Raw genomic sequence first — 13,038 nt, 5'->3', positions numbered from 1 at the left:
TATCCCCAAGGGCCAATTAACATACAACAGAGCAGCATGACGTTGAAGATAAGCACAATAAAAGTGAGATAATAAATACACAGAATATACAGTTTTAAAATTACACAGTTTTAAAATTAAAGTGACTGAAGGTGAATAAATAACTGTAAGTGACTAAAAGTGAGTAAAGTGTTGGTATAAGAGTGTAGTTTATGTTTCTGGTGTGGGAAATGTTCTTATCAGCTGGAGTTAAAAAGCAGAGCTGCTTTGGGGACAAAGGTGGCGCTCCTCCTCCTCTCAGTCCTGCAGGAAATGCAGCGGAGGCGTCACCCAGAGGGGAGCCATTGAAATGCAGGGTGAAGAATGTGAGAGGGGTCGTTGATGATTTTGGCTGCCTGTCTAAGGGCCTGTTGATGAAAACCTGCCAGAGTTCTGACAGGCAGGCCAATGATTTTAGAGCACACTGATGCTGCAGTCTGTTCCTGTATGAAGGCTGAGGGAGTGGGACCAGCAGCTGATGGAGAAGGTCATGATGCTTTCCAGGAAGGCGTAGTAAAAAGTCATCATGATGGGTGTGCTGACTCCAAAGGAGTTGAGTTTCCTAAGGAGGTTTAGCCGTTGGTTTTATTTCACATTCACCGATTTTCTCTAAGCTTAAGTTCACACAGCAGAGAAATTTGTGTCTGACTCAGTGACTGCAAGGTGCTGCGCAGGTCCTGTGGCTGCAACCCAAAAGCATCCCTATCAGAATCAGAATCAGAAAGGGTTTTATTGCCAAATGTTGAGCAGGTTTACAACATTAGGAAATTGCTGCGGTGCTTAGTGCAATCATACTGTCATAAATGCTTAAATAGATATAAAAATAAAAATAAGAATAAGAATTAAAAGTGCTAAGTAGATAGATATATACATGATATATACATGAGTGCAGGTGGTGATCAGTGCAAACATGGAATGATGCAGTGACACAGCGTAGGGTCATGTGTTAGTGGTGGGAACAGTCATACGGTTATTGTTCATGTGTCCGACAGCAGAGGGGAAGAAACTGTTCTTATGGTGAGAGGTTCTGGTGCGAATGGACCGGAGCCTCCTGCCTGAGGGGAGCAGGTCAAACAGACTGTGTCCAGGGTGAGAAGGGTCAGCTGAGATCCGAGCTGCACGCCCCAGTGTCCTGGAGGTGTACAGGTCCTGCAGAGATGGGAGTCTGCAGCCAATCACCTTCTCAGCAGAGCGCACAACACGCTGCAGTCTCTGTTTGTCCCTGATAGTGGCTCCATCTGTCACAGTCTGGCGAGAGCAGACTGTATGTATTGTGAAGAGTGGACCCAAAATGCAGACACCAAGGAACTTGGATCAAAACTTGAGTATCAACAAAAAGCGAGCCGTTTAATGAGGCTGGCAGAAAAGGTACAAATAAAGGGCAAGGCAAACAGAAATAAAACTAACATTAACCTAAACTGGGAGAACTAAACAAACAACATGGAAAAACCTGGACATGAAACCTAGAAACATGGCATGGAGAACATGGCGTGAACAACAGACAACCTGACAATCACACACTGAAAACAGAGGACTTAAATACACAGGAGGTGATTAGGGGAAGTGGAGACACATGAGGAAACAGCTGGCACACATGAACATAATGACGTCACAGTGGGAGAGTAAAACTGAACATGATGAACACAGAACACCAGACCTCTTCACAATAAAACAGGAAACATAATGAGACATAGACATGACAACCCGAACTTGACAACGTAAGACACAGACATGAAACGCATGAAGAGCAGGGGAGATTTAACATGGTTGGAAACACGAGGGGAAAATAATAACTAGAAACACTTAGGCATAATAATACAAACTTGATAACAAATAAACTTAGGAAACCTGATAAGCTTAAACATACACTATGAACATCAAAAGAACTGAAACTCAAAACACTGGGTCATAAGACCCAGGACCGTGACACCAGCGTACCACACGGTGATGGAGGAGGTGAGGATGGACTCGATGATTGCAGTGTAGAACTGCATCATCGTCCGTGTTGGCAGGTTGAATTTCTTCAGCTGCCTCAGGAAGTACATCCTCTGCTGGGCTTTCTTAATGACGGAGGTGATGGTGGGCTCCCACTTCAGGTCCTGGGTGATGGTGGTACCCAGGAATCGGAATGAGTCCACAGAGGTGATGGGGGTGTCAGTCAGGATGATGGGGGGGAGTCTATCAGATGTCCTGTGCTAATACACCATGTTTGGTTTTGGCCTTTGGTCTTGTGTTTGTTTAGATGCAACTTTGCAAACCTAAGCTGTACTGCCATATCATTGTTAGAGAGGAGGAAAGCTTTCCAACAAGCAGCACTGCATGGTCTAGGATTCATCTGCTGGGACGGCCACTGCTGCACTGTGTTGAATCCTCCAGAGCAACAAATTAGCAAAACTTCTGTTTTTAAAAAGATGCTCACACTCGCTGATCCATTTATTAGTTACTGTGAAGTCCGACCAGAGCAGGACTCTGAGGACTGGACCCTCACACGTCTGTACTTTGTGCTTCTACCCAGCTTTACATTGATGTGCTAACTTTAGCTACCAAACACAGTGATGTAGAGATGTGACTCTACAGTGAGGTTAGAATATACAAACAGCTGGTGAGAGTCCTGTTTACAGACAGAACCACAGAGAAAAACATAACCTGGTGGAGTTCCTGTGTCGCTCTGTTAGCTCCTCAACACAGAGCAACATGAACGTTACGACGCACCTCGTACTGCTCTGATTTAACTGTGAGCTGAGGCACCAGAGCCAAAAGCTCAGCGATGGCTTGAACCACCTCTGGCTGTGAGTGACAGCTGAGCTCAGGCCAAACAGTTCTCCATGCTGAGATAATATCCACCACCTGAGAAAGAAAGATTTGTTTTAAGACCAGAACTTTGGAAAAGATTCAAAAGTTATGATCCAGAAAAATGATGATTTCTGAATTTAAAGAGACAAATGGAGACAGGCGAGGTACCTCTGCTCGACACAGCTCCTGTAGTCCCTGCAGAACGAGAGCAGCCGGGGTTACCAGGTCTGGTCTGTTGCACTGTTTTAAAGTGAGTGAAATGGCAGCCACCATGTCCCCTGCATGCTGGTAAGGCCTGGTTAACACACACATCAGCGTGAACAAAGTGGGAAATGTGTTTCTTCTAATTTTGTTACCATTTTTATTTAAGAAAAAAGCATTAAAAGTGCCAGGACACGTGTAAGTAAGTAAATGCCAAACACAGCTTCTTATCATTGCAAACTCTTATGGCTGCAAATGTTTTACAATAAAAGCAAACGTAAGCATTTGTTGTTGTTGTTGTTTTTGTTGTTGTTGTTTTTTTTTTTTTGACAGACATGAGTGAGGGATAGGAAAGGGAGAAAGAAAGAGGAAGGAAAGGAAAAACAATGTTACATGTTACAATGTTAAACAATACAAAACAAAAAAAATAAAAATCTCCTGGATCACCTGTTGAGAGAAGAATAGAAAACAAGCAAAAAAAAACAAAAAAAACAAAGCAACATACTAAACACAACACCATCGCATTAATCTAGCTTAGTGTAAACAGCAGTAAATACTAAATATTCAATGTTGTTGTGCAGCACGCAGGACAGATGTGCTTCGAAGTAGCAGCCAAGAAAGGTGTAATTTAAGTCCACGAGCAGTGAACACCTGTGTGCATACCTGTGTGGATCAGCGTGCTTGTATTCCAAAGGTTTCTCCATGTAACGATCTGCTAGGGAGTGTGGGGGGGCCACAGCCCCGTCCTCCAGGGTATGAAGCAGGTATGGAGGAGATCAAAACTCCAGACATCCAGAGGCCCCCAGAACACAAGAGACCATGGAAGACCAACAGAGGGGCAGCCGCGCCACAGAAGCCAGGGGGAGTTGCAGTGACGCGCCCGTGAGCTCCGCCGGCAGCCAGCTGTGCCTGAGTGACCGAGCCCCAGGCCGAGAGGCCGGGGGCACCCCACCTCCGAAGTGGCCCGAGCGAGCCCCAGGTTCCAGGCCCCGATAAGCGGCCGCCAAGGAGTGAGCCAGTGTGTACCTGGACGCCCACCCCCAGACACAAAGAACCACCAACGCACCGATACCTGAGGGAGTCCGCCACTGGCAGGGGAAGAAAAACGTAAGCATTTGTGAAAACAACGAAACAGCTCAATGATTTGCTAAATTTGTACTGTAGAATATATCCAGAGGGTTTCCCAGGTTTTCACTAATGCTGCTAAAAAAGCTGCATGTACATGTTAGCAGGCGTAACAGGCCCCGGGAGGATGAACAGTGTGCACCAGCTGGTTAGAACAAAGGAAATAATCAAATAAAATCATCGTTTTATTTCATCAACACACATAAAGGCCATAAAGGCCTGGATGCAGTTTGTGGAGTTTATATGATGAATATAGTTTGGATTAAAGTTAAAACTATAAAGTTATGGCTCACTTGCTTAGAGTTGTATTATATGGGAAGCAGTGCTTACAGACTGACATAGTTGGATTTCTTTTGCTTCAAATGTATGCTTTTATTTTGATAGTCTGGCAGAGACAGGAAGTTAGCTGCCTCTCAGTCTCTCTGTTTGAACTGAACTTTGTAAGACTTTGATCCTTCTGGATTCAGGCACGTGTAGCTGCTCTGGACATTTGTACGGAAATATTTAAAACTGGACTCCTGCTGATTTTTGGAGAAACAGGGACTCAGTGGAGCGTTGAGCTGAGGCTTCATTCACTGCAAAGCTACAAAGTGCATTCATTTATCTTAACAAGCAAAGTTGATGTGATGTGACTGAAAAAACAAATATTTCTATGTTTCTGAACTTTCATCAGCTTGCTGAGCAGAAACATCTATGAAGAGTCCAGTCAGTGATTATTACTCATTAGAAGGGAAGATGAAGAATCCTGGTGTTGGAAGCTCACACTGTCTGCACTGTGCATGCAAAGTCCACTGAATGAATGAACCAGTGAATGTAGGAAGTGCCCACTGTTTCTGTAAGTATGGGAGGACCCACCTCTCTCTGCAGATGTCCCTGACACAGGCGGCCCTGGCCAGGATCTGCTCCCACTGGGCGTCCCTCCCCAGCACCACCCTGCTGTCCTGCTGGCTCATTAGACGCTGCAGCTCTGGGTAGACCCGGTCCTTACAGACATGACCAAAGCAGCACACAATCAAAGACAAACAGAAGCTTTGAACACATGAATATGACATTTATAGTGATGCGTTATTATTGCAAACCTGTTTTTTCCACAGAGCGGTCATGAGGCGCAGTCCCACTGCTCTCAGCTTGGGGGAGCCGGCCAGCATGTGCAGACTGTGCAGCACGATCGGGAAGCAAAGCTGGAATATTACAGCACATACGATCAGAGCCAAGTTTACAAGAGAAACACACGGTTACAGCTGAAGAAGGCAGATGTTAGACGATGACTGCTGGTTTGGAGAGTCCAGCTCACTGACAGAGTGCTTTATACTACAGAGCACTGCATCTATCCCACACAGAGGCTGCTGTGGTGGAGTCCAATCCCAGCTCCTACAAACTGGGTACAAGAAACACTGTGTTCACACAGAGAAAACTGTGTGGAAGACGTGGGAATTTCTCTTTGTTCCTTTGTCAAAGTGCTAAACATCGAGAGGGGAACATTTCAGTTATGTGCACAAACTGATTTACCAACATTTGCCACACACAGTGCCCTGCTAATGGTGCTAATATTTAGCACAGTTTGTTTAATGCAGTGTTTGATTTGTTGCTCTTGATATTGTGCCATTCATTTGTGCACAGAGATGGCATCACAGAGATTTGATGGACATCAGTCTGATCTCTGCTTTTACACTGATAAACCTCAAAAACACATCTTTGTTTATTAGGTTCATTTCAGGACCACAGACAGCGCAGGACGATCAGCTGTGCTTTATGGATCTACATAAACTCAGCTGCATTTGATGTGACAGACATGAGCTGTAGATCACAGATACACACACCCCATCAGCACAGATGTGTTAGTGGTGCTGTTAACACCAGCTGGAGACATTTACAGTTTGTTTTATCCCTCAGGTGTTGTCTAAATACAAGAATGTATGTGTAGGTAAAATACAGTGGGTTGCAAAAGTATTCGGCCCCCTTGAACTTTCCCACATTTTGTCACATTACAGCCACAAACATGAATCAGTTTCATTGGACTTCCAGGTGAAAGACCAACACAAAGTGGTGCACACGTGAGAAGTGGAACGAAAATCATACATGATTCCAAACATTTTTTGCAAATCAATAACTGCAAAGTGGGGTGTGCGTAATTATTCACCCCCCTGAGTCAATACTTTGTAGAACCACCTTTTGCTGCAGTTCCAGCTGCCAGTCTTTTAGGGTCTGTCTCTACCAGCTTTGCACATCTACAGACTGAAATCTTTGCCCATTCTTCTTTGAAACAGCTGCAGCTCAGTCAGATTAGATGGACAGCATTTGTGAACAGCAGTTTTCAGATCTTGCCATGGATATGTTTTGTTTTGTTTTAAACCACTCCATTGTTGCCCTGGCTTTATGTTCAGGGTTGTTGTCATGCTGGAAGGTGAACCTCCGCCCCAGTCTCAAGTCTTTTGCAGACTCCAAGAGGTTTTCTTCCAAGATTGCCCTGTATTTGGCTCCATCCATCTTCCCATCAACTCTGACCAGCTTCCCTGTCCCTGCTGAAGAGAAGCACCCCCAGAGCATGATGCTGCCACCACCATATCTGACAGTGGGGTGTGTTCAGAGTGATGTGCAGTGTTAGTTTTCCACACAGAGCATTTTGCATTTTGGTCTCATCTGACCAGAGCAGCTTCTTCCACATGTTTGCTGTGTCCCCCACATGGCTTGTGGCAAACTGCAAACGGGACTTCTTATGGTTTTCTGTTAACAATGGCTTTCTTCTTGCCACTCTTCCATAAAGGCCAACTTTGTGCAGTTGTGATGGCATGCCACACATGGTAAGCGCCACACCTCACCACCCGTTGATTCACTTTAGTTTAATTTACAGTCACTACTTTAAAATATTCTTATTGTTCAATATTGTTTCTTTATTAAATGTATTTATTTTTCCATCACACCTTCCAATGTTTATATGGCGTGCACTAGTGATGGCCCGCTTGAAGCTGACGCTCCGGAGCGTGTGTCGAAAAAAACAACACACTGGTTCAGAAGCACTGTGTCGAGGCTTGCTTCGTTTGGCAAAAGTCACGTGACCAGTGACGTCCGAAGCTTCATTACGCACGTAACTGCTTCGGTACCTGATTCAAACGGATATAAGGAAGTGAATCATCCACGGGATTCGTGGAGTGTGTTGATGGTGACAGATAGCGACGAGGTGATCATTCCACTGACAGATATGGAGCCAGCGAGGAAGAGAGGACGTTATGGCGTGTGGAAATATTTTGAGTTGATTTTGCTCAATTCATTTTATCTGCCGAAGTGAAAAACTTGAAATGTCCAAAATCATGTTTTCATAATGTAAATATCATTACAGCATATGACTTTAGGAACACTTCCATGTGAATTAAAGCTGATGAAGACTACAAAAATGTATTTGACACTATACGTACATTACATTGCTACAGTTTAGAAAATCATTTTGTTTATTGTTTTTAGGTGATAGTCTGCAGGACCCAGGAATACCTGCATATCTACCAGCTTGCAGTGTGGTTCCTGCACTCCACAGCCTCTTCTGTTCCATGCAAGTGGATTTTCTCCAGGGCAGGAGAAACTATTTCTAAGAAAAGAAACAGACTCAGCCAGCGCACAGTAACACTAATCCTCTTTTTAAATGTAAATAACAAAAGGGCTACCTTACATAGATCATGTTTTTACTTTGCAAGTTCTTGATTAGGGGTGGGTTTTGATTATCGCTTTTCTGATTACAATCCATGCTAAATTGAATAAAGTGATATTGATTCATTACAATCCTGTGTCGATTTGTAAATTAACGTTATTATGCCTGAAACGCCAGCATCTCAGGTTAAACCTCACAACATGTCGTCAAACACCATGCAGCTAAAACAGTAACTGCGAGCAGGTTTACGGATTCTGCATACAAACGTAAACACAGAGCGCGGACCCGACGCGTCAGAATCAGATTTTGGTGTGTCGTCGGGTCCGCGCTGTGTTTGCCTCTTTTTTTTTTCGCTGGCTTCTGCAGCTGCAGGTTTCATAACTCTCTGTTTACATCTCTAATTAAGTCTCACATGTGTCAGCTTTCTTTTAATAGATACGAAATTATGGATATATACTGTTAAATGATCAGAATTGTAATATTTCTGACTGAGGCAAAACTTTCCAGATTCCAATCAAATTGAATCGGATCCTGTATCGAATCAAAAGGATTCTACAAATCAGTGATGATGCAGCCGTACTCAGCCCCCTAAGCATTTTCCCTTTCCAGTTCACAATCAATCCCACCCCTAGGTCAAAAATATGTATAGGAATTGGCCTAATCTAATATTTTGTATGAACCTGTCCAGCTGTCCAGTGATTAAACGACAAGTAGATGGAGGCAGGACTTCACAGCAGGGGCATACTCCATAATGTGCTGTGCATTATCATATGTATATTATATATATTGCTCACTTATTGTATTTACCAACATCAAGGAGTTATGAGCAAAGAAAGGCCACACCATAGTGCATGTTTAAATAGGGAAAGTTTATTGATCAAAATGTATTACGCAGATACGCATTACATTTTTTTCAGCCCCCCAATAGAGAAAACAAAACCAATTACATGTTCAAAGCAACGGAACGGTGGCCCAATATCAGAGAGAACTCCACTCTTGAGTGAGCAGTGATAATTGAGCAGTCCGTTTTATTTTGCAGATTCAAGCTGCTCTTCAAAATTTTCACCACCAGATGTCACCGGAGAGGACTGTGTTGAAAAGCTTCGAGTAATGAACCGTTTTTCAACACAAGCTTCAGTGCTTCGGAAAGCTTCATTTGGCCATCACTAGTTTTCTGAGTTACCTTAGTTGCAGCTGTTCCAGTCCCTTGATTAAGGAGCCAAGAGGTGGAAAAGGGGCGGAGCGAGGTTTAAAGGAAGGCTACAAATTGGTTCACGCCATAACTCAGGACCATGGGGGGGAATTGGAGTTCATTATGTTTGGTTTAGTTAGGTTTTGTGTGTTTTACCCCTTTTACTGTTTTTGTGGGCTGATCAGCCACTATTTAAGTTTCCCCTTTGTCTCATTAAGTTAGGTCAGTTTGTTTGAGTTATCAGTTGTGTTGTCAACTTTGAGTAGAGTTTTCTTAGTTTGACCTCTTTTATGGGCCCAAGATTTTGATTCTTTTTGCATGAGTTAACCAATTATGTTTTTTGGGTTAAATAAAAAATCATTTTTTGGACTTTAACCTGTGCCTAAGTTTCCTTCACTGCTCGGTTCACCACTTGTGTCAAGCCAGCCTCCAATTCGAGACTTGCAGTCAAGCCAGCCTCCAGTTTGTTTTACGTTCCCTGTGTATTCAAAGTATTACGGGAATGGATGTGGAAACCGGATTTCAAAATAAAAGCCAACTTCGAGTGAATTAACTATATGTTAAGAACATAATAACATATAATTTAGGCTTTTTTTTTACAAACTCTAATGTTACATCTATATGACACAGCCTTGTACCCTAATTGTGTCCTGTCACTATCAAGGCCATCTTATTTTGGATTTCAAAGTAAAAGCCCTGTGAATCTTCATTTTTGAACTACTCTTTCAATGACTTAACAATGCTCTTAAAAGCAAAAGTCGTATTTCCAAATACTATTTGAACTTTATATCAACACTTTCCAACCACAGTCATTTTCACAGTAATACCATATCAATATCAAGTCAGTCTGATTTTGCCTTTCATAATAATGTCCCTTTGAAATTGCTGATATTTGACTTAATCTTCTAACGATTCAAAATGGTCTAAAATGAAAAATTCTAGTTTCCACAGGGTAAGTGCACTTTAGATCAACAGTATACAGCCCCACAGTGATACCATATCAATATCAAGTCATTCTGATTATGCCTTCCAAAATAAAAGCCTTTTTAAATTGTCCATAATTGACCTAACTTTCAGTGATTTCAAAATGCTCTAAAATGGAACATTCCTGTTTCCACAGGGTAATTCCACTCCAGATCAACAGTATACAACCCCACAGTGATACCATATCAATATCAAGTCATTCTGATTATGCCTTCCAAAATAAAAGCCTTTTTAAATTGTCCATAATTGACCTAACTTTCAGTGATTTCAAAATGCTCTAAAATGGAACATTCCTGTTTCCACAGGGTAATTCCACTCCAGATCAACAGTATACAACCCCACAGTGATACCATATCAATATCAAGTCATTCTGATTATGCCTTCCAAAATAAAAGCCTTTTCAAATTGTCCATATACGACCTACTCTTCTAACGATTTCAAAACCCTCTAAAAAGGAAGATTTCAGTTTCCACAGGGTAATTCCACGTTAGATCAACAGTATACAACCTCACGATGTTACCATGTCAATTTCAAGTCATTCTGATTTTGCCTTCCAAAATAAAAGCCTTTTCAAATTGCCCGTAGACGACCTACTCTTTTAACGATTTCAAAATGCTCATAAATTGAAAGATGCTGTTTCCACAGGATAATTCCACTTTAGATCAACAGTATCCAACCCGACAGTAAAACCATGTAAATTTCATGTTGGTCTGATTTTGCCTTCGAATTTGTCCATATGTGATATACTCTTTCAATTATTTCAGAATGTTTTAAAAATGAAAATTGCTTGTTCCACGGGATAATTTCACTCAAGATCGACAGTGCACACTATCACGGTGATATCAAGTCAATTTGCCTTTCAAAGTAATGGTCCATTGAAATTGTCCATGTATGACCCACTCTTTCACTGACTTCAGAATCCCATTAAAAGCAAAGTTGCTGTTTCCACAAGATCATTTCACTCTACATTGACAGTATGCAACCCCACAGTTTTATCACGTCAGTACCAGAATTATAATTGTTCATTTGGTACTTTTAATAATTACACGCAGATGCTGTTTACAGGACAATTACTGTTTCCACTAAGTAACTGGAGTTCATGCAAACCATACACAACCTCTACAGTGGTAACATCTCAATCTCAAATCAATCTCGTTTTGCATTTCAGAGTAAAAGCCTTTTGACTTTGTTTATAGGAGCTTCTCTTTCCACAACTTCAGAATGGCATTAAATGGACAGTTACAGCTTCTATGAATTAATACCAGTTTGTGCCAACACATATCATTGCATATATTGCAAAGTTGTGTTTTCTGACGAACCAACTCTGTTTTCTCTATATTCAAATTTTAACTTTGTGATCATATGCACTAGACTAAACTGCGGGTGGGTTGCCTGTTATCGGACCCGGAGCAACATCCCCCAAAAACCCGAAGAATTGAGTCCTGGCTCCTAGCCCTGCCAGCGTAGCAGAAATAATGACTGATGATGATGCAGCAGCCGTTCGTCTCTGTGCGAGTAGCTTAATGTTGTTCGTGTGTAATTTACGTTTAGTAGGCTAACCACGTTATATGCCGAATAGTGTGGATGCCGAAAGGGCATCCTGTTTCTTTTTCTTCTTTATTTTTGTGTGGATGCCTGAATAGGCATCCACACTATTGAGTTCCTGTTTCTCTTTATTCTTTATTCCACTATATTATTCCAGTTGCTTCCGTACACTTTTTGACACTCAACTACTCCCTCAGTTTTCAGCCGATTTTCTCCGTTCAAACTCTAAACTGTTCTGCTCTTTCTGCTAATGCCTAACCCTATGAATCCACAACAATGATAGTGACATTTCCTGAAAGCCAGCAAAAATACCTACGTTTTGATGTATAATTTGTGGAAGTTGAGTGAAATTTGAGCAAGTAGCAAGAAGTTGTTCGGACATGAAGAGAAGACTGCGAAACCTTCAGTGGCACACTGGAAGCCAAGTGCATAGCAACCATAACAACGCATGTATTTTGTGAAAAATCACAATTTTGCAACTCAAAACTTTAAGAGGCATAAAAGTAAAACGGTAAAAGATTTGAAAAAGCTGATTTATACCTGAATAGCCCAATAATTTGAGAACATTTTAAAGTTTGAATGGTTGTTCTACGTGAAAATATGAGGAAGTAGTTAAGTTTCAAAAACAAGAAAATTTTAGCAGAATTGCAGCTGATCGGATCGGCAAAGCGTGTTTCTGGAATATTATGTTTTTGTTGCTGCAAGTGCTTTTTATGCAGTTTTTGCAAAGCTATATGTGGAAGGAAACTGTGACCTAGGACAAGCTGATGGCATAAGATGTAAGTACAACTCCTCCGGTTTCATATGCAAAAAAAATTATTGCGCTAGCTTACGTGGTTGCAGAGCTACCGGGATTTAAAAATAGTTACGCAAAACAGAGCGTGCCCGCTCCAACCGGTTTTAAAGGGTTAATGCAGAGTTTCTGTGGGTTACTGCAGTTCCCCTGCTAACCAGATTCATGGCCCAGCTGGACAAGCACTCCCCACAGCTACTTAAAATAATCAGAAAGAAAGGAGGGACAACCAAAGCAAAAACTGCCATGATCCTAGAGTTTCTTGATCAGGTAGGGTGTATATAATTAACTATTAAGTTAGCATTTTAACCCCTGTATCTAATGAGAATTTGTATCCTGTTACAGTTTTATTTTGGTAACGTCAGTGATTATGGCTGTGACCTTTTAAAATGTTGAAAGGAAGTGTGGGCTTTATACATACATATATACGTATAAACTTTTATTTAGGGACAAGAAAGCATATGCCGTTTTTCCACCGACAGAACACGGTGTGGCTCAGTTCACTTTAGCCCCCTGCGGACGCTTTTCCACCGCCTTGACACCTGATTGGCCCGGGTGTGTGTGGTGCCCACATGATGTGATATAGAAGCGCTCCCACAAAAGGCTTTAAAAAAAACTCCCAGCAACCATACTCCATTGACTTTGGACCATGGCGACTTCCTCCACAAGAACCAAAATGAACCACAGACAGAGCAAAGTACAAAAACACACATATATCGCGATTGTTGTTGTTCTTCGGGCTGTGAC

At 42.0% G+C, this 13,038-nt stretch overlaps 2 protein-coding genes across 2 annotated transcripts in view; both read right to left on the bottom strand.

Annotated features, from left to right (window-relative positions):
* LOC309702569 (uncharacterized protein) overlaps positions 1-13,038 on the bottom strand; it is a 1,256,944-nt gene that overhangs the window by 390,563 nt on the left and 853,343 nt on the right.
* On the bottom strand, positions 1,992-5,322 carry LOC309702612 (focadhesin-like). Its single transcript, XM_082527245.1, has 4 exons — positions 5,217-5,322; positions 4,993-5,120; positions 2,980-3,106; positions 1,992-2,865 (listed from the first exon to the last, which is right to left on the bottom strand). Exons 1-4 carry the CDS (start codon positions 5,283-5,285, stop codon positions 2,698-2,700), a joined length of 492 nt encoding a protein of 163 aa, XP_082383371.1. The 5' UTR covers positions 5,286-5,322; the 3' UTR covers positions 1,992-2,697.

Source organism: Aulonocara stuartgranti (assembly GCF_965226115.1).
Source record: "Aulonocara stuartgranti genome assembly, chromosome: 3".
NCBI classification, from domain to species: domain Eukaryota; kingdom Metazoa; phylum Chordata; class Actinopteri; order Cichliformes; family Cichlidae; genus Aulonocara; species Aulonocara stuartgranti.
The sequence above is the reverse complement of the archived record's forward strand: the minus strand, read 5'-3'. Positions and strand labels throughout refer to the sequence as shown.